At 28.4% G+C, this 16061-nt stretch overlaps 1 protein-coding gene across 1 annotated transcript in view; it reads right to left on the minus strand.

Annotated features, from left to right (window-relative positions):
• Positions 1 to 4281: 4281 nt before the first annotated feature.
• Positions 4282 to 16061, minus strand: part of LOC106680543 (RYamide receptor) — a 272976-nt gene continuing 261196 nt past the window's right edge. Inside the window, exons 6-10 of the mRNA XM_067051510.1 lie at positions 11083 to 11204; positions 9836 to 10053; positions 8569 to 8669; positions 8220 to 8310; positions 4282 to 7088 (exon numbers count right to left, since the gene is read on the minus strand). Coding sequence (XP_066907611.1) covers positions 6825 to 7088; positions 8220 to 8310; positions 8569 to 8669; positions 9836 to 10053; positions 11083 to 11204 — 796 coding nt within the window. The 3' untranslated portion in view covers positions 4282 to 6824. The remainder of the gene's footprint in view (positions 7089 to 8219; positions 8311 to 8568; positions 8670 to 9835; positions 10054 to 11082; positions 11205 to 16061) is intronic.

A 16061-nucleotide genomic window follows, 5' to 3' on the forward strand; every position in this document is an offset into this window, starting at 1 on the left:
ATGTTTTTAAATTTTTTATTGTGAGCATGCTATTGCTCTTTGACATTACTCTTGCAAATCTATAAAATTTAAGTTAAATAAAAAGTCTATTAGTCAAAGCTGAAGGGAAATATACTTAATTGAGAGCACAGAGGACTAACTTCCAGTGATTACCTCATTCAATATAAAATAAAGAACATCAATATTTAAAAATAAGGGATTTACAAACAAATTGTATTAGAATTTTACCTTCATAAGAATTCAGCATTTTATCTTTTTAAAAAAGATTCATGGAATATTTAAATTTAATTAATTGAATCATTTTTACAATGCAATAATCTATCAGATTGTATTGCATAAAATGTTCTTTTTTGAAATATTACCTTTGAAATGGTGAAAAAAACAAACATGGTTTTTGAGATTTTTTATGACTAACATTAAGAGATGCATTGTGTCTATTTATATGAAACTTGACATTGACATAGTTATAGTCTGTCAGAAGCCATGATTGCAACCTATATTATTCTACAATAGGAGTAGAATAAAAACTAATTTATTCTCAAAAGGCCTTGATGGACCACATTTCGGATTACTCCTTTAAAAAAAAGTTTAGGAGTCTTATTAAGCAAAATTTTGATGGCTGCTCATAGTAGTCATCTTTGTTTTCAATTTTGATTTCTGCTAGTACTTTTTTTGATTAAATAATCACAATAAGGTCACTATCTCAGAAAGGAGATTTACATGTGACTAATTAATGAATATTCCATGACAATGTATATGAGGTGTCTGCCCACAAATATAGACTGAAAATACAAAAGGTTTTGAGATTTGAGGTCTAAGAGGCCTATGAACATTATCAAAATCACAAAAAGTCATTTAGCCAAAAAGTTGATTTCTTTCTAATTAATATTATTCTTTATTTGAGTTAAAGCTACTGTAAGCGGTTGTAAATTAAAGTTGTAAATTATCTAGACCAAACTGAAGAGATCAATAATTTTTTAACTCATCAAAATTTTCTGATTTCAGGATTAATAAAATACATCTCTTCTTCTATTTTTCATAATTTTCTTCTTATTCTTTCCTTTTAATTATTTTATCTTCTTTTAATTTCTTTTCATAATTTAGATTCAATTGCACATTTATTATATACATAAGGTACTTGACCATTATCAAATTAGGACATAATAGCAATGCGGGTGGTGCGGATAAAACCCAATTTAAATATATTTTTCAATGCTTATCCCAGTTTTAACTCAATTTGAGAAGCCTTGATTAGAAAAAATCAATGTGATGCTTTACTATAATCAGTCATTGTAGTTCATTTTTAACTCTCAAGTGAACTATCAGTAAAATACAAAAAATAGTTTGTAGATAGGTTCTCATAGGTCATTTTGGTCTAGACAGCAATAAAAGGCATAAGAGCAATAAATCAGACAAAGAGTGAGAGCGTTGACACAGCACCAGAAGCCATCAAGCTGCAACAAGTTGTTGAAGAATACTTGAAATGGTCGCAAACTATTAAAATAACTTAGAAATCCCTGAAGATTTTTTTTTACTTCAGAGTAATCACTTGACACAATTTCTCATAGAGCTCATTTATATAATATAAAATACAACCAAACGTCCTATCTCTGTACCTAATACAAATTTTAGTAGATATTTTCACAGAATATGCTGTGAAGAAAAAAAAAAAAGGGGAAGTTAATTTGTTTACTAAATTTGAAGGATGTTTCAATGAATGTATTTGAAATGGAACTCAAAACAATGTTTAGAAAATATTTATTGAATTCCAATGTTTTGACCCACAGGTCTTCATCAAGGCCTGTGTCAGTGTGATAATCTTATTCTCACAAAAACAGTATTATTTTCTGAGAATGAACATTATTTGAATCTCTATTCAAGAAAAGAGGGAAGCCAATGATCTTGACTACAATTAAAGCAGAGGATGTCTAGACTAATAATTTTTTTAGAACATTTAAAATTATAGACAGAACTAAAATTATATCTGAAAAAAATTGTTTGTTTAGAAATTCTTCAAAATTATTTTATTTATGCCTTTTTTGTTATATATTTGTTATCAGTCAAACGGTTATTTATTAATCCATTACATTTATAGTTTAAAGTTAAATTACTAGAAATATATCTGCTTAAATTAATTATACTATTTTAATCAGCTTTGTATTTCCTTAAAAGAAAAATTATTACAATCCAATTCATCATTTGTTTAGTCTCAACTACCTGATTATATTTTTTTTTAAATAAGAAACAGCGACAGTATAATTGATTAGAAAAATGGAAACTTGTTTATGATAATTTTTTTTTAGGAATCATAACATTATTGTAACTTTGATAATTTTTATATTTTGTCTCATAGGACAGCTACTAAATCAATCATAATATAAGCGTTTCCTTAAATTTCCCACTTTGAATAGTCTGACATTATGTAACACTTTAAACAGCAAAAATTAGCTTATTACATTATATCATATACAATTATTTACACATATAAACTATATGAAAGAATATTATTTTATTCAAAGTAAAAGATAAATTTATTAGGATGAAGCAACAAAAGAAACTTAACTCTAGAATTCAACAGGGTTAAGTTTTTCATAATTCAATTTAAAATAAAATTCAAATTCCTGTATATACATTAAACATCAAATCATTTTTTCTACTTGATACACTTTGCAGAAATCTGTGAAAAATTTAAATTTATATACATAGAAGAAAAATTATGCTTTTAGGTATTAGATTTAAAATTCTTGCTATTACTAAAATTTTAGTAATAAATAGTCATGTAAAGACTAATGTTTAATTTTCTCACATAATTTCCAACTTTCGGTATTTACTATAGTGTATCTATTCTTGGAGTGTATTTAACAATTCAAGACTTTAAAAAATCTGTAAAAATTATCCTTAATAGAGTATTATGAGCTATCAAGTGAGAAATGCTTTACGGAATGAATAAATGTTTCAGGCTGTGTAGAAAGGGCAGAGGTTGGTGACAAATGCTAAAGAAATTCATTGCCCTCATCAATGGAAGATCAGTTATATAGTGCAGGGCCATGAATAGAGAAAGCTAGGGCCTTACTAAAGTGTCATGAAGATAGCTTAGTAAAAACGGTGGCAATGAAAGATTCAAACTGGTCAAAAACAGCATTGTTTATTTCAAACTTCTCCTGCTGATTTTGAATAACATTGTCATTTGGTAGGAAATTGCTCCTTCTTAAATTTATTATCATCATTATTCATTCTTTCACAGATACCATGTTAACTAAGTGTGACCTAGAATTAAACAATGTTGACGTTTCATGCTCACCTAGTCTTCTACCAGTCTTGATAAGTCTTGAAGATCTTCCATATCCCTTCCAAGTCTTTATGTGATTTCTTCAGTTCAAACCTTATACGCAACTTTAATCAATTCACGATCATCCCTTTAAATGTCATGGCCAACCATTATACTAGATAATTTTCTACCAGTAAACTGAATAGAAATTATACCGGAACTAGATCTAACAAAAAAATTTGATCATGTCTCTATGAATTTTTCTTATTAAAAATTTCTAGAATAAGATTAGGCACATGTTTCATGAGAATATCTCATCAGCGCTACAAATTTTCTGGAGTATTTGAATGTAAGAAGGAATACTGTTTGATAAAAATTTATATTTTTCTCTTCCAAGAATTAATTTTTTGTTTACTTTTTTTTTTTAATTCATTATAAAGAACTTATTTGAATTGATAGTCTTCCAGCTCAAGTTCAATTTCACAAAAGTAGTTGTGAGTATTAAAGTATTTGTTTCATTCAATGTGAGTTTTTACTTTACTATCATCATTATAGAGAGATAGAATCATTCTATAAGAAGGAATACTGTTTGATAAAAATTTATATTTTTCTCTTCCAAGAATTAATTTTTTGTTTACTTTTTTTTTTTAATTCATTATAAAGAACTTATTTGAATTGATAGTCTTCCAGCTCAAGTTCAATTTCACAAAAGTAGTTGTGAGTATTAAAGTATTTGTTTCATTCAATGTGAGTTTTTACTTTACTATCATCATTATAGAGAGATAGAATCATTCTATAAAAATCTATTTGTTTTGAAAAAAAAATTGTAAAAAAAGTTGTTCAAAAACTAAATTCAAAGACAAAAAAATCTTTGATAAAATATAAATTACTTTTAAATATTAATATTGAATGTATATATTTTCAAAAACATAGTGAAATAATTAAATTGATACATTTGTATAAAAAATTGTAAAACCAATAGAGAAATTAGAATTTAATAAAATATTTGGCGATTTTCAATATAATTTCAAGTTTTATGATTATGTCCTGCTTAAAACTCTTTGTTTTTTCAATGCATCAGTATTTTTTCAATCTAACTAATCCTTTTTTAATCACTTTTTTTAATAACCAATAATTTTTAATAACTAGTCCTTATCAAATTCATTTTATAACTTACATACAGACTTAACTTGATTCAGGATTTTAGTACTTTAAATTTTAATGTACAACACAAATATTTAAAACATTTTAGTCTAAAACATTTAAAATTGTAACATTGGGTAAGGAGCCAATTAGAATCATAGACTAAGGAGTATAGTATCCAATACTAAAGAGTAAATTAGAATCACAGATGTATACTCTGATTTTACCAATCAACCAATTGATTCAACTTTAGTGAGTACGTACATAGGTGATAAATAATTACAGATAATTTAATGAAGAATTAAATGGACATAAATCACAAATAAGATGCTGAACAAGGAAATTGATAAGGATCTGTTGAAATATTTTCAAACAAACAAATGACCAACAAGGGTAATGACTGGATTGGTTTCTGTCTAATTACATACCATTATCACCAATACAATAGTCACAAGCACTGATTGTTAATTTGTACATTGGCAAATATAAATACATAAATAAACTTTTAAAAAATTAAATGGTTCAGCAGACAGAATATTTTGGGTAATTATGCTTTTTTGTATTTTAATATTAACAAACAAAGTTCTTTCAAGGTTCAAAACTTTGATATTAATTTAAAAATTGGAATTTTATATACATTTTTTTGAGGACCAGGGTAGCCTTGGTTATGACCCTCACAATAAATAACCAAATTAAGCAGTATTGAGTGTGGTTAGGACTGGATAGGTTAACACCTGATATATGTGATCATCCTACTAGACTACGCTCCACCCTATCTCTCCTTACCCCCTCTTCCCCTGGGTATATGAGGCCTGTCATGCTTGTCAGTGAGGCACCTCAAAGACCAGGCAAAGAATTGATGAACCTATCCTTTATAAGTTTACTATGAATCCTAAATATGGTCCTTTTGGACCACAGCAAGCGTCCAAAGTACTCCAAGGTCTAATTAGCCAACAGAAAAAAAAATTATGTGTATACATTTTTATTAAGGAGACTTTTTTTGTTAACAGCTGTTGAAATTACTTAAAGGATTTAAAAGTTAAAAATAATATATCACTGCTTTGCTTTGAAATTGGCATATGTGACAAAAAGGTTTTGATTTTATTTTGAATTGGACATATTCCAAAGATGGTTCCATAGTCTGGGGTTACTTTCTCTACCAGAGTCTCCCTACAGATTCTTTTAAAGTTAATAGGGTTATCACAAAGTAACCTCATTCCATGGTACAATCTATAGAATGTGACAAATACAAAATAATTTTTTTTTTCAAATATACTACTATAGCAGCAATATTGATAATTAGCTACCTATCTTGAGTAACACTAGTTCCTTCTGAACCCTATAATACCTCTAAGGTCCCATGTAAATTTTATTTTTATTTATTTTTTGTTTCTGACTAAATAGAGTCTAAGTTATACACCAAGATACCAAGTTATACATAAATATGAATGTTTTTACAAAAAAATTGTTTAATGAATTTGGTGTAGATGTCACCTGTAGGCAATCATAGGCATTAGTACACAATATTGAAATATGGGTCATGGCTATAATTTATGATAGTTTTTCTAAAAATACATGTATTTAGTGACAATGCATATTCAATTGAAATAAAATGTGGATTTAGTGTTTGTACTTACCTTTATCATTCCACAATTAGGGTAAAACGAAGTGTAAATCATAAAAGTTACTGAAATATCTGAACACTTTCAACAAAATGATTATAACGAGTAAAATTTTGGGAACAGACCAATTCATGTTCATTTTGCGATTAAACAATAGTTCAAAAGAAGCTATCAAGGTGCACTGGAGTAGGAAAAGATATCGACTAATTTTATACACATTCTTAAAGTGTTATCACCTGTAGATAACATTAGGTGCTGCAGGGCCAATGAGTTACTGTTTGTATTAGAGAAGTTTAAACATTATTATAAATATTTTTTTTAGACATAAATCTGTTTTGAAGATTTTTGAAATTTCATTTTTTGAGTCAAATTTAAAGATTAATGTATATTAATCTTAATTTTTACTACTTTTCTTTTTATTAAAATAATGTTTTAGACCAATTGCCCTTTTTCCAGCCACTCTTTAAATTATTTTCTTTACTAGAATAAATTTCAGCGAGATTTAATAATTTTTTATTGCTGTATATAGGTATTTCTCATTCTTGAACCAAAAATTATTATGTATTTAGTAACACTTTAACTGAATTAAATTATTACATTCTATTTCTAATAATGATTTATACTGTATTAGAAATTGATAATGATCTATAAATAATATTACGAATATAATAAATCACTTTTAAATCTTTGGTATTTTTTTAGACAGCGTCATTCTTTAAAATACTTTCTTCATCTGTATTTTGACCCTGTAGAAATGTTAACGATATGCATTTAATATTTACAATATGAGCTTATAGGCATAGTTCTTCTATGTCAGTGTGTGAACTGTGGTGATGGACAACATTAGAGTTGGCACAGTGGTAGACATAATGTTGACTAGGTGAGAAGGTTGAACGCCGTCTGGATGAATAGCGAACCCATCTGGTTGGTTGGTGCATACTTCCATAGCGATGGAGTGTTTTGTCAAGGTCCATGCTGTCTCCTCCAAAGCTTGGTCTCCATCTTCTTGATTGGCGGAATGGACATCTCTGTTTGAATTCTATTTTGAACTTTTCCTGGAAAGAAAGAGAGAAGGTAAACTTTATTATTATTAAATAATCATTTCAGGCAGTCCAGTATGATATTGCAAGAAAAAAATATATTAACATTCCGTCACAAAAATTTTTCTTTGATGTTCCCGTTTTTTCATGATTACTGATCTCAACTCTGTAAATTTCACTGACAAAGTATTAAATGGTAAGTTTTCAAGCTTCTTATAAGAATATTTTTACTCTAATTTTAAAAAATAAGAGCAGAAAAGCTTGAAGTATACTTTTTTAAAAAAAGTTTATCATACATGTACTAATCCCCAAATTTCCACTAAATTTGGGCCATACTAGACGAGATGTTATCGAAATACTGTTGTGCTAAGGAAAATATGTTTACCCATGCCTAAGTAAAAGTAGCAGACAGAACTTGATAAAATCGAGAGAGGTAAAAATGAGAGATTGATCAAGAAATATATGGTAGGATTATGGTAAGTCAAGCTTTGTGGACTTTTTTTAATGGAGGTCCATGGAGGAAGGTTTGTAGGGAATGATTGGTGGTATCTGCATTAAAAAACTTCAAGGGAGAAAATTAATTTTAATGATAAATTAATATCATGAAAATGAAAGAAAATCTTGTTTTTAAATATAAATCTCCATTTTGTCTCCTTTATTTTTTGTGACATTTCTTTATCATCTTGATGGCACTATTTTCTCTTCTATTTCTTCTATAATATTTAAATAATTGAGGACAGTCATTTAGAATATGCTTTGTTGATTGACTGTAAATATGCTTCAGGGCCTCATGGATAATGTTTATTAATAAACTTTGTATTATCTGTCGTACATAAAAATATTTTATTTATATTAAAAGTTAGGTAGCATTACTAAATTATTCTTTTTCAAATTTACAGAGATACTTCGTAGTAGTATTAGTGTAACATATTTTTATACAATAATGTTTTCTTTTAAACTAGCTACACTTTGTTTAACATTGCATTAAGTCCATGAACTTTTAAAATAAAAAAAATAGATTGATTAGTTTTTCAATTCTCTTTTCTTTAATTTTTTTATGATTAGTGCATCAGTAAAGAATTAAGTTTAAAAACAGTTTTTTACTTATTATTTTTATTTTATGCTATTCCTAAAATAACTACTTACATTATATATGCCATAAATAAAAGGGTTGTAGCATGAATTACTCATAGCCAGCCAGTCACAGCAAAACCAGATAATGTTTATATAACGGTACCTGTAAAATGACAATAAAATCAATTCACATTCTTTCATTAATCATTCACTACTTAAAATACATCAAAATACTGACAAAGAAAAGACATGGTAAATACATAATGACCAGTCTAGGAGTCTCTAGATAATATTTCCATAATGCTATTTGAGCATAGGAGACCCGCGATAAAATAGAGATGATATAAAAATTCAAAACATCTGTGAATTATTCAGTCTCTGGCACTGAATCATGAATTTTTTTATCTTATCATATTCTTACCCATTTATTTGAGGAAATATGTCCTGTAGTACATTATATGTTTGTAGAGGTAACCAACAAATTGCAAATAGAGCAACAACAATCACCAACATTTTTATAACCTGAAAAATCATAAATGAACTTTTATAGTGGTTGTAAATGATAATTGGAGCATAGTTTTAGATTAAAAAATATCTGACAAGTGCATGGGCGAGTGAGTAAAGTTTCCCTGCAATTTTTATCTTCTTCCTTTCTTTTTTTTATTCCTCTAATTTAAAAAAAAAAAATCCTTTTCTTTATATTCCTATATTTTTCTTGTTCTAAGCCTATTATAATGTGGATTTGATGTGTAGTATGGAACAAGAGTATAATTTTGAAGGGGTACTTTAACACCATGGGAATACGTTTGAAGAGATAATGGAGGTTGTGAGAAGTTTTGGAAATTTTTTTTGTATTAGTATATTTTACATTATACATACAATATAAGTATATTTCAGGCAAACACTACTATTTGAAGATTAATGATTTGCTGTTTGGTAATAAAATCTATGGAATGGGCCGTAGATGTAAAATACATTACAATATATATTATACCAAGTGAATACATTGGTGTATCCATAGTTATCGTATAGTACCTCATTGCTTTGAAAATTCTATTATTTTAATAATATAGGTCCAAATCAGTCTAGCCAATTGCGAAATATAGTTGTCCCGAACAAAATACGTCAACGTATTTGTAAGGGAAAGTAGGGGACGAAATGTGATAAAATCGATATGGGACCAAATAGGTACAACACGTATAGTTCCTTTAAATTTCACGAAACATGGTTTAAAGTTAATGCAGTCAGGCACGGGACCTAATTTTTTAAAAAATACCTAAAACATAAAATGTGAATGAAAATTTGTGATAAAACTTTTTTTTTTTTTCATTCCGACATGAATATAAGCTTTTATGCTCTCAGTAATAAGGAAGCAAAGATCTACAATTAATTGTGTCTGTAGAAAATACACAAATTTCATAATAATAGATAATTTAACATATCTTATATTTTAAAGGTAAAATAAAATAAACAGTTGATTTTTGACAGCAATGACATGATAGCTCAGCGCATTAAGCAATGGCAGTTGCGCACCTTGTATATCACAAATGGCAAGGAATGGGGGGGGAGGAGGGGGAAAGACTAAATCAATAGACAGGTTCAACAATTTTTAAAATTTTTGTACTTGTGTTGTAATGAAAAAAAGTAATAATAACAAATGGAACTATGTTTAAAATTTATATTTTTACTTTTTTCTTGTTTCGCATAAGATTTGCATCTCTTGAATGTTGAGCATTTCCAGGAGCTCTAGAGCCCCACAGCCTGAGAGCCATCCTCGCATATGCATACGAAATGACACAGAGTGGCGTCAAATATTGCACCGACACCAGGATCATCCTGTACGCCATCATCCCATTATTTGAAAGTCTTGTATTGTTGCAGAAAGGTTTTTTGTAAATGCGGCCAGCTGAAAATGTGAAATGTAATGTTAAAAAGATTTAGAATCCTTTTTTTTTTTTTTTATTTAACCAAATATAATAAATGTTTCGTTCAATTGTTTTATATTAATAGAGTAAAACTTCCTTGTAGTAATTAAGATCTTTATTGCATACATGTTACATTTCTGTAACGTTTTGCCCATTTTTAAACGTTTTTCATCTTTACCCAAGTCATTATATGAGAACTTTTTTAAAATACACAACTATTGATTGTACTTATATTAATTTATTTAAAATTCTGCTCTTTCCATTTTTTTAAAGTTCATTTAAGTAATTACATCTGTACAAATTAAATTAAAATTTTTATCATAAAGGTTATTTCTTTGAGCCAAAACACTATTTAGACCATTTTTCCCACTTCCACCTCCTTCCTCGATATAACAGTGCGATAAAATCTCTTAGTACAGAAGTGTCATAACTTAAATCCTGCCCCGGCTATCTTTTCCCTTTGTGGTGAATGTAATTATTGTTATTATTATTATTTTTTTTTATTAACACATTAAATTTAATATTAATCACCATATAGAATGGGATAATTAAACAATGTAAAAAAGAAATAAAATTATTTCGGATGAAAAATAAAGTTTACATTACCAAATCGAAAAGAATATATAAGAAAAAACTCATTATATTGCATCTGTTTTGGTTACTACTAAAAATTATTAAAACAAATTACTAAATCATGTTGTATTATATTGGAGAAAAACCAAAACTTCGCTATTGCTAAACAACTCAATCCCTTATTCCACTCATTCTTAAATGCCATCTCCTACCGACCCCTCACTCTTGTTATGACCTCTCGTAAGTTATGAAGATGAATTGATGGATATCAACGGCTTCAAGAAAAGGAAAAATAAAGAGAGAGGACTAAGGAAAGCGTCACTGACGAAATAAACTTATCTGACTAAACAAGCATTTTATCACTTCTTCATTTTTTTTTCGACTTTGTACGACGAATTAGCAAGAGACTGATATAAATAATAATGCATGTATGTTACCATGGTCATGCTCATCAACGTATGTCACACTGAGAGCCACGGCCATCGGTGTAGCCAGCACAGCAGCTAGAAGCCAAATGAAAGCAAGCAATAATTTTGCTCTTAGTTTCGAAGGAGGAGCGCTGTAATGAAAATAATTCAGATATTATTTACTTGTTCCTAAAAAAATAAGAAATAATTTTATCATAAAATAATGTACAAATTATTTTCAACTAAATATATATTTAGATTACATTTCTCATAATAATGCAATTCATACATGTACCTTCATTTTTATAAACTAACAGTGCGTAACACTAAGAATCGCTGTTTTTGATGTTTATTTTAATTTGAAGAAATAAATAAATAACTTTTTTCGTAATTTTAATTTTGATTCCTTATCATTTAGTACAATAATTTAACTACTAGATTTTCTTATTCATTCTTATATTTTATTACTCTTTTGGCTTATATAACATTATATTTTCATTCATTCGATTATTTTAATTACATATTATACTAATTATATATATATGTTCTTCTTCACATTTTTTCCCCATTACTTTGATATTAAATAAATTTCTTTTTGCGCATTATATTTACTAACTAGATTTTCATATTGATATTCATATTTCTTTACTTCGGTTGGCTTATATAACTTTCCATTTTATTTCTTTAATTCAGTTATTTTATTTGCATATAAGTTTTTTTCTCACTTTTTTTTAGCTTTAATTTTACATTAATAAATTAATTTTCATTTTGTACATATATTTACTTACTAGGGGTATTTCAGGGTTAAGTGGCCAAACTGAAAATATGAATTAAGGACCTCAAAACAAGAAAAAAATGTCTTCTGAAAGTATGTCCCAAACGCTTTGTTTAGGAGATATTAACACCTAAGGTTTTCATTGTTATGGATTATTGAGGTAATATGAAATAAATAAAACTTACTCATTTGTTTCAACTACTTTATTAATTATGTCACATGTCCCATCTCAGTTGTAATGGAATATGTTCAACTAAATGATAGTAATCATTATTTAGAAATTCCAGAAATGTGCCCGCAGTGAGCAGAGGCGTCAAGAAATGCGGACCTATTAAAATATTGTCTATTATCCCTAACCACTCATTACACTGAAACTAGTGCTGAAATTCGTGAGCATCATACCAATTGCATGGGGATTTTCCTGCAACCAGAGGTGATTATTTTTCTGATTGGAGATACCACTTCTACTGAAGATAGTTTTATCTGTCCAGAGAATGTTTCCTGAAAAATGTGGATTATACACAACTTGTTTTAAGTAGCAATGTGAAAAATATCTTCTTTGTCGAAAATCTTGTGGTAATAAATTTTTCACCAGTTAATAATGATATGGGTAAAGTCCGTCTGCAATGAGAGTTCTCCATACTGTAGTTGGCGTGATATTTAAATCTGCTCCAGCTCTTCGTACACTGGCAGATGGATTATCATCAAAATATTGTAATATGGTAGCACTCCTTTCCTCATTTCGTAAAGGGGCAAAAATACGATCAGCAAGTGGTATTATAGCAAATGTACCAGTTTCTGTAAGATGTTGAAACGTGCAGCTAAAGATAGACTTGTTTGGTAATCTTCTATTCGTAAATCATCTGGAATATTCACGGCGGGCATCATTTACATTACCATTGCAAAAACCATAAACAAACACCATATCGGCATATTCACGATTAGTATAAATTGAAGGCATAATGAATACTCAGCGAAAGTCTCTTACAAACTGATAAATATTATTAACAGTTTCCAATGTTAATTCCAAATAGTATTAATCCTTATGTTGCCATAGTTGTTATAAAATTAGGGATAAAAAGCCATATTAGTATTCTATCAAACCCATCTCCTAAGCAATGCGTTTGCAGACATACCTTCACTTTGAACAACATTTAATACGAACGACAAAGGCTAGGAGTAAATTGAGTAAGGGCCTTGAATAGAGCTTTCAGGAACGGTGGGTTGGCTCATTTTAGAAAACGTTCACCTTCTAGCCTCATCAAAATACAAAATTGGAAGCGTTAAATTTATGCATGATGCAACTCAATGATACTATATATATTATTTCGAAAATAAAATAATAATTGTAGTGGAATGAAAATTATTTCATTTAATTTTTGCCTATAATTTACCTTTCTGCTTTGATTAGCTTGCAGGTAGCTAATTGATTGCTATTAACTACACAATTACCCCATCTGAACTCAGTACACCCCTTAAATTACAAATATTAGAAAAATGGCAGGCCAAGTGGGATGAAAGCTCTCCCAGTTAATTAAAAGAAATAAAACGATCAGTAAAACCATGGTCGACATCCTACCGCCTTGAGAATAGGTCATACTCTCCTCACGCACTCTCACCGGATCAGAAAACTGCCACCTCCAACGTGCAAATATTGTCAGTCCATTCTTACGATTAGACATATTTTAGAAGAGTGTACTCACTATTTGCCAACAATAAACAGGATAGGACTGACCCCAAATTTATCCGAAACTCTCGCAGATGAGGAAGCTAAAATTACACGAGTATTTGAATTTTTAAAAGCACATCGCCTTCTTTATAAATTATAACTCCTCTTTGATTTTTATGTTTTTTATTTTATTTTATTTATTTTTTAAAAATTATTTTTCTATTTTTATTTTAATTTTTCTATTTTTTATTTATTTATTTATTTTATTATTTTTTTTTTTACTTTTATCATCCCATAGGCGTTGATGGCCAGAGGGTTTTACGCCTTTAAGCAACAATCAACAACAACAACTACAAAATGTAGAGACGTTTTTAATCATAAAGGAAATAATGAGCATAATATTGGTTTACATATAAATTAGATGATTTTGCTCTATAGTATATTTTATTTATTTTTTAACATTGAGAAATTTATCCGAAATTCGATGAAAAATATAAATGAATACATTTAGTAAATAAATTTGTTTTCAAACTACAAAATGTAGGGAAGCTCTTATTCATGCAGAAAGTAAATAAAATAGTTGGTTTATGTATAAATTAAATAGTTTTGCATTAAGATATATTTTATTTATCAAATTCTTTATTAACATTTACGAATACATCAAATCATATTTTGAAGAAATGTTATTTATAAAACTCAGTACTTTCACTTTTATTCAGTAGTTCAGCGGAATGTTTTGACAAGGAGGTACGGATTATAAATTGATTCAGTAACTGGTCTGCATTATGGGTGCTTGTAAGGTGAGTTTAACTTTTAGTTCGAAGAATGATAAGATAGCTCGTCCAAGAAAAAAAAGCAGTTAACTCTAGTAAATGTAGCTCCAGATCATAAAGGCTACTAAAGTCACTGAGTGATTCTTATGCGAGCCCTGTATATAGTTGTTTTGCCAGACCATATATTGTTTTGCCAGACCATTGTTGGCGTCTTGCTTTGTGTACACTAATAGTACAAGAGCCAGGAAGAAAAAAAGTCAGTTATCTCACCCCAATTTTTTATTACTTTAATGAAAACTATGTATAATTAATAGTAAAAATTAATGAGTCTGCCAAGTATAGGTAGGGTGAATAAAAAATGGCGGCTGTTTCAAAACCTTAAAAACACTAATTTTTCATTCGGTGCTCTATATCTATATCTTAAAAACTACCAACAACACTAGAAAACCTAAGAGCACATTATTTAAAGAAGAGTAAATGTGCTGAAATATTAGCCTTAAAAGAGCTATTTACGTCCAATAGTTCTCGAGGTACAGCTTTTTAAAAAGCAAAATTTCTTAAAATTTTACTGAATACTGATTAGTTGTTAGTTAATTTATTTTACAAAATCTATATCTCAGGAACTATGTGACGAACAGATTTCTATTAGCACTCAAATTAAAGCTAGTTTAATGGGCTATGAAGTAGTTTATGACGATTATCGTCGTAGGAGTAGTAGTTTTCATGATATATGCAAAAATTAATTGATATATAGTTGTTTGGATAATAAGTTTGATTTATGAAATACTTCATTTCAGAAACGATTTGACGTACAGATGTCTGCCAGCGCTCAAATTAAAGCTAGTTAAATTTACTATAAAATAGTTAATAGTGTTTATCTTTGTAGGTCTATTAGTTTTTATGATATTTGACCAAATAAACTCACAAAATGTTAATTTCTAGTTGTTCGTATAAAATGTTGGATTTTTGAAAAAATATATCTCTAGATCCATAAGACGCACATATGTCTGTGAGCACTCAAAATAAAGGAAATTTAACTTAATATATAGTAGTTTATGACACTTATCTTCGAAGGGATAGTAGTTTTTATGATATTCTCATATGACTATAAATTTGGCAAATGAACATTTGTCCAAACAACTATAAATCAATTTATTTTAGTTAATATCATGAAAACTACTACTCCTACGACGATAAACGTATTAAACTACTTAAATAGCTATATTAGGGCTCACAGTTTGGCAAATTTACTCTACTTTAAATGATGTTCTCTTAGGTTTTCTTGTGTTGTTCTTACTTTTTATGATATAGAGCTCCGAATGAAAAATTAATTTTTTTATCGCTTTCAAACAGCCGCCAATTTTTATTCCCTATACTTAGCAGACTCATCATTTTTGACTCGTAATTATACATAGTTTTTATTAAGGTAATAAAAAATTGGATTTAATTTATTCTATCTTTGCAGTCTTTCTATCTCTTAAATAACGGGATTTCTCTTAATATACAAAATTTAATTATAAATATGTATAACAACAGCAACGGTAGTTACAGACATTCATGCAGTTTCGAAGGGAAAATATTTGGTTGTTTTATATGCAATGTCAGTTTTCACAGGAAAAGTTACCATAAAATTTTTATTAAAAATATTTACCACAATTTTCTATACATTTTTCTCAACGTGTTATCAACTTTTCAATCCCAGAAGTGATAAATTCAGGGTTTCGTGAATAAATAAGGTCAGAAAATGCGTTTTTAACCAGAAAATCATTCAAAAATTTTATCTTGAAGGAAT

Source organism: Halyomorpha halys, unplaced genomic scaffold (assembly GCF_000696795.3).
Source record: "Halyomorpha halys isolate HHAL.00 unplaced genomic scaffold, Hhal_1.1 Scaffold266.1, whole genome shotgun sequence".
NCBI lineage: Eukaryota > Metazoa > Arthropoda > Insecta > Hemiptera > Pentatomidae > Halyomorpha > Halyomorpha halys.